The sequence below is a fragment of the Microchirus variegatus genome (assembly GCF_963457635.1).
Source record: "Microchirus variegatus genome assembly, chromosome: 8".
NCBI lineage: Eukaryota > Metazoa > Chordata > Actinopteri > Pleuronectiformes > Soleidae > Microchirus > Microchirus variegatus.
Window position 1 is genome coordinate 8,692,956 of NC_139809.1, and position 13,030 is coordinate 8,705,985.

General features: G+C 39.4%; 1 protein-coding gene across 1 annotated transcript in view; it reads right to left on the reverse strand.

The window, feature by feature from the left end:
* Positions 1-3,396: 3,396 nt before the first annotated feature.
* ap3b2 (adaptor related protein complex 3 subunit beta 2) overlaps positions 3,397-13,030 on the reverse strand; it is a gene marked incomplete at both ends in the record, with an annotated part of 29,719 nt that continues 20,085 nt past the window's right edge. The window contains 12 exons of the mRNA XM_083893917.1: positions 3,397-3,589; positions 4,258-4,396; positions 5,605-5,625; positions 6,562-6,659; positions 6,851-6,935; positions 8,044-8,272; positions 9,051-9,160; positions 9,287-9,374; positions 9,506-9,671; positions 9,778-9,967; positions 10,970-11,084; positions 11,770-11,808. Coding sequence (XP_083750043.1) covers positions 3,397-3,589; positions 4,258-4,396; positions 5,605-5,625; positions 6,562-6,659; positions 6,851-6,935; positions 8,044-8,272; positions 9,051-9,160; positions 9,287-9,374; positions 9,506-9,671; positions 9,778-9,967; positions 10,970-11,084; positions 11,770-11,808 — 1,473 coding nt within the window. The remainder of the gene's footprint in view (positions 3,590-4,257; positions 4,397-5,604; positions 5,626-6,561; positions 6,660-6,850; positions 6,936-8,043; positions 8,273-9,050; positions 9,161-9,286; positions 9,375-9,505; positions 9,672-9,777; positions 9,968-10,969; positions 11,085-11,769; positions 11,809-13,030) is intronic.

Consider the following 13,030-nt stretch of genomic DNA (forward strand, 5'->3'; position numbering starts at 1 on the left):
TCCCTGTGTTTTAACAGAAAAGACCCTGGAAACTGTAAGTTTCCAGACTCACCACACTTGGTTAATTGCACAAACTCTTAACAGATTAGGAATATAATCTAAAGAGGTGGAATACAGCAGAGTGTCTGTTTTTCCATTATAATACAAACTGCCCCTCTGCTGATTTCTCTATTTAGTCTGAACTGTTCATTTATACAAGTGTAGAATTGACTTCAGTGCAGGGTTTTTCTTTCCCCGAGGACTAAAGAACAACACAGACTAGAATTAATATATATATTTTTTTTATTTGTATAATAAATAAACCTGTAATACTACAGGACCACATTTCACAACCACACACACAGGGTATGATGTCATACTTTGGATATTGGGAGAGCCGACGTGGAGACTTTTAAACTCTCCTAAAGTCTAAAACACGTTTTATCAGTCGTAATTTATTATTTGTCGAGCGTGATGAAGGTTTATGGCATTTTGATTCTTTCATGTGTTAGTGGTGATGGAGTGTGACGTGGCTGAAGGAAACAGAACGTGTCAGAATGAATGACCCTGACTCAGAATTCCTGATAACGGCAGAGCTAAAGTGTAAACTTCAATTGTGAAATAATGAGTTTCACTGAGACACTCGAGTTAAATATGGCAGGTTTTTGTGACATGTGAGACATAATGACAGTTAAAGGATAATGTGTTTCAGAGTAACAGCTGTTTTTTGTAGTCGGATTGATTTCTTCCACACTTTGTTTACGTTGGACATTAAATGTCTTTACATTCTTTATAGTGGGCGTGGTTCAATGACAGGAAATATCAATGTCCTAGTGGTTAAATTAAAAAAAATCAGGTACAAAAAAAGGCCAAAATAAAACCATCCACCTCAGTTTTCTCTGATAAAGATTCGTCTTTCATTGTCTTGAGACAAAAACGCTTAAACGATAGATAAATAAATAAAAACGCAAGCAAAAAACATGCAGCCACTGGACGGACTCACCGTAGCAAGTCCTTAAAAGGCATGAGAAGTGAGTTCAGGATGACCTCAAAGTAACCTTAACATCTCTGACACAATCATAAAACTCATTTAACTCGTCTATTGTTGTCAAAAGGTTATGGGACTAGTATATTTGTAATTTGCAATTCAAACGCTTATTTAAGAAACAGTAGAAGTGTGTTTACCATAGCATTTATAGCTGACATTTTGTAACTAATTTAATAATAATAATACTTTGTTGATAATCCATCAATACTTGGATCAAAACTGCAATTAAGTCTACATCAGTCATGAGTAAAAAATAATAGTCTTTTTGGATGTTTAATGACTAATGATCATAGTTTTACGAGATATTTTTGGAAGCAGTGTTTAGTCAGGACATTATTCAGTATCAACACACACACACACACACACACACACACACACACACACACACACACACACACACACACACACACACACACACACACACACACACACACACACACACACACACACACACACACACACACACACACACACACACACCTTATAGTGGTACTGTATCTCATACAATCACATTTATACAGCTTCAGTTCTCCTCAATGTCCCATTTCCTGCTGTGAACACATTACACCTTGGCGACCCCTGTTGGCCAAATTTAAAACTGCAACGTTTGACATGTATTTCCCTTTGTCGGCAGGTGATAAACATTTATTGTGCCAAAAAATATTTTTCAGTCATAGGTTGTTGTTGTTGGTGTTGTTATAATCTCAGTTGAGCCTTCATGCTATTTTTGACTTTTCACTCAGTAACATAAGTACACACTATTAGCATTATCTAAGCATTAATAAATATTGAATTCATCATTTATAATGTATGAATACTCATTCGTATGTAGTTTATAAACACAGTTATAAATGTTTTACTCAAATGTCCAAATAGGTTCTGAACTCAAGCAGCCAATCAGCATCCACCTCCAACAAACCAGCTCTTTGATCGACTTACAAAGGACTGCTCTCTGACCTCTGTGTGTCTCAGCAGTCACTCAGTACATGAGTAAAACATTTATGACTGTGTTTATAAACTACATACTAATGAGTATTCATGGGTTATAAATGATGAATTCAGTATTTATTAATGCTTAACTAATGCTAATAGTGTGTAATTATTATAAAGTGTTACCGATTGCTGGAAACTAATGATAAAACGTGTGAGATGAGAGTGACGATGTAATTAGTCGTCTTGTTTTTTTGAAATGATCTAAATGTGTAGTGAAGAAAAACTGTGTTACAGGAAAAACTTTATATGAAAATGATCTTTCTCAGACTTGAAATGCAATATCGCAGCAGTAGTTTTTTACATCTTTACATTCTCAGATAAAGCCACAGGAACATTTATCTTTGATCTGCTGCTACATAACAGTCAAGACGTCGTCTAAGTATCCCCATAATCCAGATTATTTGTCATTGTAATTTGTCTTCTACCACTTTATCCTCCACCAGAGGGTTGCTGGTGCCAATCCCAGCTGACATAGGGTGAAAGGCGACAACAATTCACTCACACTCACACCTATGGTCAATTTAGAGCGTCCAATTTGCCTATTTCTCAAATATGCATGTTTTTTCAGACTGTGGGGGGAAAGGCCAGCTTTTCAGTTTGTTACTTTTGTCTGTAAAGTATTTTTAGTGTCTAGTGAGATTCTAACACTCAGTTAAATCTCCCCCCTCTCCACCCTGCCTGCTCACGCTCCTGCACTGGACTTTACAGTTTGATCTTACAATAATAATAATAATAGTAATAGTAATACATCTCCTTAAACATGTCTGAGGTCATTGTTCTGCAGTTTGGGTCACTTATCATTACTCTTAAAGGAAGCACCTGAGTCGCTCTCTATTCCCTGCCTTGGCTATCAATAAAGCAGATATACAAAAATATATATCCATGAAAGTCATTTTTTCCATGGCCCCTCATAAAGATGCACATCTGCTTAATGTTCTTTATCCTTCCTAAATTTAGAGGCCACTAAATCCAACTGTGCTTTCAACAAAGGGAAACTACTGCTGCTGCCGTCACTAACAACCATAACAATAACTGGTAGCACTGTTTTTTATTGTACATGTATAACTGTAATCATATATCGATACTGTTATTATAATGGTGTGAACTATGTGTTTTCTTGTCGAATTGCGAATTTGGGCTATAGAAATAGAACTGAAATGAACTGAAAATTTTAAATTTAGTGGAGATTTTATATCAGGTCATGTCTGATTGTCAGGAATATCAACTCTCGTGTTGGAGTCTTTAATGAAAGTAGCAGGGAGGCTCTGAAACAACAACCTGGAGACGTGGTCATTGACACTGCTTACAGGAGAGATGCTACACATTATGTGGGAGGAGGAGCAGGCGGGCGGATGACGATCGCAGAAACGGGGGGGTCACTGCGTCAAAGCGAGCAGGATGTCTTTCACCAGCATCGTGCCGATCACCATCTTCTCGCAGTTGACCGTCAGCTGCGCGGCTCCTTCCTCTTTGGTCGCCACGGTGACCAACACCAGGCTGCTGCTGGTCACCGTCCTGCCGGCGAACCTGTGGACAGGACGATCAGGAGGAGGAGGAGGGACAGGAGGACTGAGGTCAAAGCAGCAAAGGTCAGAAAATAAAGACAAAAGTCGCAGAGTGGAGAAGGGACACGTGTCAGTCGGGAGGTTCGACGTCGGAGATATTCAAACATTTACTGCAGCTGCACGGTGTTGTTCAACATTATTAAACATTTTTAAATTTCAAATCAGCACAAGATGAACTTGATGAAGTTTCACCACAGATTCAGTTTGACAGATGCATCTTCATTTGTAGGCAGGAAGTCTTAACCTCAGTAATCCGAGTAACAATTAACTAAACACTTTTTTCTCCACTTAAGTTTGTATTTTGTTTAGTTTTAATATTTTTAAATCTTAAAAAGTAATTGCTATTATACATTTTTAATACAGTTCTGAGGACTTGCACTAAAATGTGATTTTTTTTGGTTCTGTGTTTTTGGAACAAAGGTCCCCTGGTTATTATAACAATGAACTAAAACAGCAAAACTTTGGCCTTAAGGACTTCATATGATTTTTTGTCTTTTTAAATGTGATGGTAAAATCCAATGTGGGAGAGTGAATGACAATTTTGCTTTTGGAATCATCTTTAACCCAATGTTCTTTGACATATTCAAGTATCTAAGTAGACCATGTCATTTTTTTCAATATTTAATAGTTTTTTGTGCCTATAAACTATAAACTTGTTTCCAACCCTCTCACCTGCACTCTTTATCTGAACCACAGGGGACTCTGCTGAGGTTGGCGGCAGTGGTCACCCGCTGGACGATGGTGTGTTCGTTCCGGCACTTCACGTCCAAAGTCAGCCTCTCCGTGATCTCGTTCATGCCCATCAGCTGACCTGTAGTCACATGACCAGAGAGGAAATCATCATGTGGAAGGTTAGCTGCTGTACATTTTCTCTCATGGGCAAAATCTTACATAAAATTTTAATAATATCATGTGTGACAATATCTACCAGCTAATATTCTAACCAGATGCTCTATATTATGCCCTAAAACTACAACCATTTCTTTGAACCACAACCATCTCTGTGGGATTACTGCGATACATCAATAATTACAAACTGGAATGATTCCCACTGAGCGCAGTAGCGACTCAATGACTCAGATTTCACAGTGAATGTGTTGACCTAGAAAAGCAAAATGTGTGCACAGCAGCCTCATCGAACACCTGCTGAGTTTCCACTGTTTTCTTCTACTATTTTTTCTCTATAAAAAGTCACTGAAAAGTCAACATTTGGTTTGTTTTTCAGGTCAAACAATGATCACAATGCTCAGGTGAAACCAGACAGAACACATTTTTTCGTCCCATAACTCTGTCATGCATGTCAACTGCATCTGAACGACTACACACGGTAAAACTGGGAGGGGATTTTGATCCTTTGAGATTGGAATTCAGACTTTTAGGAGCCGTTTCCTGTCCTCGATGTTTGTGTTTGATCTTTGAGCCTCTAGAAAAGTTATTCTACACTTGCTGAGAGAGTGCAAGCAGAGGCAGAGCAGAGAAAACAGAACTATTCTCTGACTGTGATGGTTATACAGTGAAATCCATCAGAACCACAGAATAATTTATGCTCATGGGTTGTCTCTGCTGCCCCCCAGTGGCCACATAAAGCATCGGCATATTAACAAGATAGCCTTGGCTTTTGACCAAATCACTAAAAAAGAAATCTGTGCTTTTCGTGGTTTGAATATACAATAAACCACAAAAACAAATATTTTCGTTGCTACATGTGAATATTTCAGATTGGGCAAAGCTCAGACAATCGATGGTGCGATGGTGAGTCAGTGAGGATGAGCATTTCCAGTCATTCTCCGTGCAGCAGAGTGTGAGCAGACTTTGGAAAGATGCAGGCTGGCACAGGTGAGTCTGTCCGCAGCTACACACACCTGGAGATGCATTTGAGTGTTAATCGACAAGGCAGGAGTTTTTTTTTTTGTTTTAGGGGGTTTTCTTTTGCGGGACGGGGGGGGGGAGGTGTTCAGCTGAAAGGCAGGTGGGCACACAGATGACAGGGAGGCACAAATCTACCAAAGCTCAACTTACCCAGACTCTGTAAAAGCTTCTCTACAAAGAGGGACAGGACACATTGGTCAAAGAGTCACTGTGAGTTTGATCGAGTTTAAAACTCACTCAGTGTTAGTACAAGGGTCAATGACATGACATGCATATTTTTGTGTCCGAGTCCATTATTTAAAAACAACAACAATAATTTAATCTTTTCATGACATCATCACTTTATTCTATAAAACCTATTCATTTTCATACATTTTCCAGTAAGTTTCAGTAGTTTTGGCTTCACAAACCCCTAAGATGTCAGGTGGTGCAACTGTCTGAGCAAGTGAGCAGACTACTATTAAAAATGTTATTTTATTAATGATAAATTCAAAATAAAATACTCGGCCATATTTTATATTTGAAGTCTTTTGAATAATGTATTTTTTCCTAATATCAATAGTTTTAAAGCTGTTAAAATAACTGCAAAACTTTTGTCCAGCAATTTCCTAAATGTCAGGGTGGTGCAACCATAAACATTGGACTTTTATTTTGAAGTCAAGAGACAATAGCTGTAAACAGGATGTTGCATCAGCCAGAGGACCCCCAGTGACCCTTGGGACTAAGCTAAAGGGTTTGTAGATCTCTGTCAAATACTGATCAAAATAACAAAATTCAACTCGTATGTAGGCTGGAACGCTTTCCATGTCAGGTGGTAACAAATCAGGATGGAAAATGAACACCAGACACAATAATGTCACAGGGAGTGAGCTTAAAACCATTCCAACTATTGCTGATGTGATTGTGCGGCTGCTGAAGAAACAATGAGAATATTTTTGAATAGACGTTTCTCTTAAAAATAGTTCAACTGCTTTTTGTCTGAAAATATCACTTGAGTAAAGGCGTCACAGAGAAATGGCAAATGTTAGCAGCTATCTTAAAGTGTGAAGGTGTGTTATTGTGATTGTACTGAAATAAAAAATGATATCATTCCTTTATGTCACATACCTTGTTCCTTTTTAAACTCGTTCTCGGTGAGAAAGATGGGCCTCATCAGCTCCCCAACTGGTGGCTGGATGGACACGAAGAACTTCCTGGTGTGAGTGCTAAATGAAAAATAAAAAAATATGCCTATTTCTGGAGACATTCTGAACTTTTATGATCTGAACTTCACAGCTCAATATTTGTCCTCCCCCACTGCTTTACATATTCAGTCTGTTTTCTGTTTTCCCCTCAGCAGCACAGGCAGACTGAGGGGCCGATGAAACCCCCAACATTAACGCAGAATTTATCTCACCACAGCTGGAAGTTTGCCGCTTGTGTTGAATCACAGAAATCGATGCCCATCACAGCTGTGGTCGTCTCACCTGCCGGCAGCAGCTCTGTGGACGCAGAGGGAAACAGACGAGACAACAACATTGACGCATGCACAAATTATAATACGAGCCCACAAAGCTCTGTGGCAGCAGCTTTGATCAATGAGGACTGGACGTGTCCTCCGGCACAGACTCCACTGATCTACAGCTGCAGCTCGTCGTAGATTCAGACTACATACTTGTTCTTTGGCAGGTATGTATGTGCTTATTGTGGGACAGAAAAATATCAGGTTTACAAATAATATTAACACTGAAGTCGGACACAGTAAACTGGAGAAAAATATAAAATCACTGGAAACATTTCTGTTTCCGTTATTACTGAACAATTTACTTAAGTATCTTAATTGAGAGGCAGTATACACAATACAATTTGTGATTATAAGCATATACTGAACATCTACTGTATCTTTCGTAAAGCAGATCAGATCAAAATCTTTTATTTTGGTATGATATCAGGTATGAGACGTTAACGTTCCTTTCCTGCTTCAGCAATAGACTATTATTTATACGTGTGGTCATGAAATACTGTATCTTTTTAGTTAAGTTTCTGGTTTCCTGTTTCCTTTGCTCCCTGTTTTATTTTGAAATGTTTCCTTCCTGTGTAGCTTGTGTGTAGTTCTGCTTCCTGTCCTCCCTGATTGTCTGCTTCGCCCTAATGAGTTTCACCTGTGTCTTGTTTGTCACACCTGTGTTTGACTGTCTCCGCCTCCATAGTGTATTTAGTCTCTCTGCTCCTGTGCGTCTGTGTGTGTTGGATCCTTTGGTTTGTGTATTTGTGCGTTTGGGTGTTTGGTTTGCTCTGGTTTATTTTGTTGGTTTGTCTTTGATTCGTGCGAGTGAAGTATTGTTTTTAGTGGCTCTGTCTGCTTGTGCTTCCACACTTGCCAATATGACCAACAGAGGCCGCCAGAGGCTCGTTGCGTGCGTGAATGAGGTGAAGTCTGCCATCTCTGATTGTCTTGTTTCTCCAGTTTTTTCATGCTCTGATTTTCAGTGTTTATGATCAACTAGAAGAAGCTGAAAAAATTACTCGATTACTAAATTAATTGATTTCAGGTCTTTGTGACCTTATACTGATCACATTTCATTCACAATGAGCCACTTCGTCACTTACCAATCTCAGAGAACTCTTTGACTCTCATCCCAGACTGCAGCTTCACGTCCTCCATGTGCAGGTTCTTGGTGTCAGACGTGGCGTTGTTGGTGCACTGGATCTGCACGGCCACCATGTTTGCGTCGGGGCTGAACGGCTGCCGGCTGAAGCAGTACTCCACTGACAGACCCTCCCCCGTGATCCGGTGCAGCAGCTCGTAGCTCTTCAGCGCACTGGAGGGAGCGATGGTCTGTGGGTGGAGGAGGAGGAGGAGGAGGAGGAGGAGGAGGTGAGGAACCACTAACCTCAACTCGACGGCATGAATAATGAAAAGTCAGAAATCCAGGTCCTGCACTCCCCTCAGGGTTCTTTTCAAACGTAGATATTAATATTCTGAAAACATTTTACTGCTTACACAAATTCAAATAACTGTGTTTTGAGTCAAATGCTTATTTCAAAGTCACCAACAGTTATATCAGGATATTATTTCACCCACAGATATGTTGCTGGACTCATTAAGTGTCTATATTTTTTTCTCATGTGCCATAACTGCACTAATTACTATTTTAAGACTAACCTTTCTCCTTTTTGTTCTCAGTTATTTGCATCCTTCGTTTGTGTGCGAGTTCCATTTTAATGGTGCCGTGTAGGTCGTGTGTGTGTATACACGTTAGATTGTGTTAGATTGTCTTTTTCTTTCTTCCTTTTCCCCTTTTTAATGTTTGGATGTACTTTCTCGTCATGAAAATGATGAATAAATGTTTCAAAAATGTGTATAATTTGGAACAGAGGTTAAAACTTGGTCATGTTTTTTTTTTTTACTCTGCAGAGAACGCCATCCTTTCAACCTGTCAATCGAAAAAAGCGCTATAGCAACAAGGTTACTGTGCTATGTGCCTTTCTGTGCAGACCAGAGGTTAATTGGACACTGAATGAGCGAGTGAATGGTTGTTCTTCTCCGTATGTTGAATGAATGAATGAATGAAATCTAAATTTCAGAAAAGACCTGAGACATCAGAGACACTTACTGCGGGAGAGAGAACGCTGTCGGACAGAGACAATCCCTCCAGGTCGGTGACGAGGCTGCTGGACAGGAAGGAGTTGACGGGTGTGACTTGAGGAGACGGCGCAGGTTCAACTGATGAGAGAGACGCAGCAGTGAGATTCAGCAGGGATGTGAGTAGACTCTATTCATCTGTTTATTATTCCTGGTTCTTGAGTAATATTGTGGTAATAATATAATAATAATGACGGATGAACTCACAGTCATCGAGGTCAAGTAGAGACATTTCCTTCTTGTCTTTCTTGCCGTCGGTCTTGACAGGTTTGGCGGGAGGTTTTGATTGAGCTGCCTGGAAGAACATGAAATGAAAAACCTTTACATGATGTTGTAAACACGAGCCACAAGAATGATCTTGTATTTGACATCAGAACGATTCCATATGTGATGATTATTAAATGCAATGAGATGAATTTACTTCACCTTTTTTTTCTTTTTGACCTCGGCCTCCGACTCCGACTCGTCGGACTCTGATTGGCTGCTCTCAGACTCGCTCTCCTCCTCATCATCAGACTCCGTCTCAGAATCGATCTTTCGCGGTTTACTCTTCCTCTCGTGCTTCCTCTCTTCTTCTTCGCTGCTCTGCTCACTGGAAAAGCAAAGCAGGGGTGAAAGGAAAATATATTTCTGATTTGAATACAAATATGATGTATTATTATCAAAGAATGCCACAGTGAACAGAAATCGGCTGCTACCTTTCACTCTCCTGAACGGGCTTCTTCTTTAATTCCTTCTTTTTCTTTTTCTTGTCTTTCTCCTCCTCTTCTTCCTCCTCTTCATCCTCCTCCTCAGACTCAGAGCCTTCCTCGCTCTCTTCGCTCTCTGATCCCGACCGGCTCGCCTCGCTGCCACTGACGCTCTCCGAGCCGTTGGCAGAGTCTGACTCTGCAGATGGAGAAAAATCAAGGCCAGGAGGTGATGTACTGTATTTGTTACTTTCTATTCTCTCATTAAAAAAAAACAACTACATTTTCATTTTTCAACTAAATTATTATTCTTTTTTAAAATTTTCTTTTCTATTTATGTATTTATTTTATTTATGTATTATTATTATTTAAACTAATTTCAATTTGAATATTTAAAAAACAAAAAAAAAACAGCATTATGTTGATGACGTAAACACTCATTTACAATTATAACAGTACGGCACAATGTGACTTTTGGTCGTCACAAAAGCATCAAGTACTAAATTATTACATGTATATTAAAATGAATTTTGTCACATCCTTACGATAAAGCTGGTAATGATTTAAATGAAAACACAATATCTGGTCATGTTTGGCGAAAAGATTTGTGGAAAACATCTGCTGCAACTTTAAAGGTAAAAACAATGTTTAAAGTTGAGCTTCAGTTTAATACTTAAAGTATAGATTTGACATGAAATGAAGCATAACCATTATAAATGTATGAACTACACACTAAGAAATCAAAGTACGAGACTGTACCTAAAAAGGTACAAATGATTTGCATCCTATCAGGGTACAAGCACTGTACCTTTCAAATGTGTACCTCTAAAGAAACATTTCTGCACCCCAAGTGACAAAAATGTTCCTGTACACACTGAGAGAGGTACAGTGCTTGTACCCTGATAGGGTACAACTGGAGCGACAGCAAATGGTACAGTCTTGTACATTGACTTCTTAGTGTGTAATGTACCCTCTAGTGTGAGGTTGAAACGTTTGTATTTGTTTTCATTTGCAAAAATCAAAGAACAAAAATTTAAGTTTTTGCGATTTTTAAAGTGCCTTGCTACGATTTGGAGAGGACAAATTGTTCCATAATGTTAAAAACAGAGTCCACTATAACGTTGTAAATCCCTTCTTAAGTAACAAATGAGTGTGGGGCTCAGTAGAGCGAGTGAACCACTGTTGACCGCTTTAACGTTACCACTGTCAGCTGACTCCGTCGGCCCAGACTCGCCCTCTGAGTCCGAGTAGAATGGCTTCTCCACTTTCTTCTCCTTCCGCTTCTCCCGGCTGCTGCATTTGGTCCATTCGGGAACCTGGTGTGTGGAAGCAGAGGTCAGAGTGTGAGCTGTGTGTGTTCTGCCTCTGTGGAAAAAAGCCCCTCAGACAGAAGCAGAGGTGTGGGCAGATTGCAGTATAGAGCAGCGTGGCCATGAATGCTGCTGCCTGGGCATGATGCTGCCAAAGGAAGCCAGTCATCCCTGCTGCAGATCTGCTTTCAGATCCGAAAAAAACAAATTCAATACAAACACTTCTATATCTTTATCTTTTCTTTCTTTTTTTAACAGCTAGATGTAAGCACCAGGTGATACCTTCATGACCAGTAGCAGAAATGGTTTTCATTAATAAAGGGAGCTGTTTCCATTAGGAGAAGTGATGTCTTCAAGGAGTGGTGACTATCCTCCCACATTTAAAGAGGGCATCTGTCTTTCTATGACCATACTCATTAATAAGTGGCATCAGTTAATGAGCATGGCCATCTGAAAACTCCACTTAAAAACCCACAACACCGCTAATGTGTCTCGACATGTCAGAGGAACGCACGTCCAGCTCAAAGAATCACTTCTTTAATGGTGGAGGGTGCGTGTGTTTCAGGGGAGCTTTGGCTGAGCTAAGCACAGGACAGCAGCTACATTAGGCAGGGGAGGGGCGTCGGAGAAGCAGCTATATGGGTTTGAGGCTCAAAAGGGAGATGTGGCTCTTTGTCGCTCACTGACTCACACTCGTTAATGTTGTGACTCTTTCAAGCAGCGTAAAAACCTGGCAGACGTAGAAAAGAAAAAAGATTGGGATGCAGGTGAGATGAGGAGAAAGGAGGGGGAGATATATATGCCTGTTTAGAAGAAAGTCAGGAAAGAGAAAGAGAGACAGGAACAGGAGGATTTCTGAGGACTAAAGGGGGGGACGGGGTGTGAGAACAGTCGTGGAGATTAAAGAGACAAAAAATGAATGCCCAAATTTCATCACAGCATTCGTATTTACAACAATATCTGTGAATTATGTAGCTTTTTTTTCTGATAAAACACACTCCAATATAACTTTATATACTGTATATAATGCACATACGTAAACATATATGCTTAAATACTATAGAAATAAAAAGAAAAACATTAACATTAACTGATGTGGATGTCTTCATCAGCAATGAAGCGTGGTGCTCTACTGGCATGGGGTTAAAATGAAGTGAAGTGGGGGGTGTGGAGCAGGAGTCGCATCACTCAGAATCACACACACACACAAAACAAACTTTTGACAAAAATTTGTGACACATTCAAACGTTTGTGTCACAAATTTCACATGAGACCCAGTAGGTACAAAGCAGGAGAGTTTACCAGTCAATGGCGTGCAGAGAGAGCAGTACCCTTTATGAACATTCAACCTCATTATAAATTAATAAACTAATAAATGACGGGACATCGGCAAAACTGAGCAACTTTCAGCTCCTGATGAAAAGTATAGTCAATAATTAAATTTAAGAGTTTATGCCTGTTTTGATCTTTGAGCTTTAGGTCGAACTGAAGCTCTCTAACATTAATTTTAGGTAATACTATTATACATCTATATTATACATCATTAACCAGGTGCTTACTAACATATATAAGTAGCATTAGTAATCATTAAGCACGTATTAACACCTTATTCTACCTCTACTATGACACAAATTAAGATTTTTCCTACATAAGGTGTTAATACGTGCTTAATATTTACTAATAAAGGGCTAGTATGTGACTTATATGCATGTTAGTAAGCACCTAGTTAATGGTGAATATGTGTTACCTAATCTAAAGTGTTACCTAATGTTACTTTAAATTCATCCTCTTCAATTTTTGACCAAAGAGTGTAACTGATCCTCAGTTAATCCGACTAACTTGATTCCACTGAGCATATCTCGCCATCGTCACCGCCAGGAGTCGCCAGATTAAATTGAAAATGACGACCGGAAAGAAACAATAAGATGAAAGAGAGCTCAGTCATCACAGCA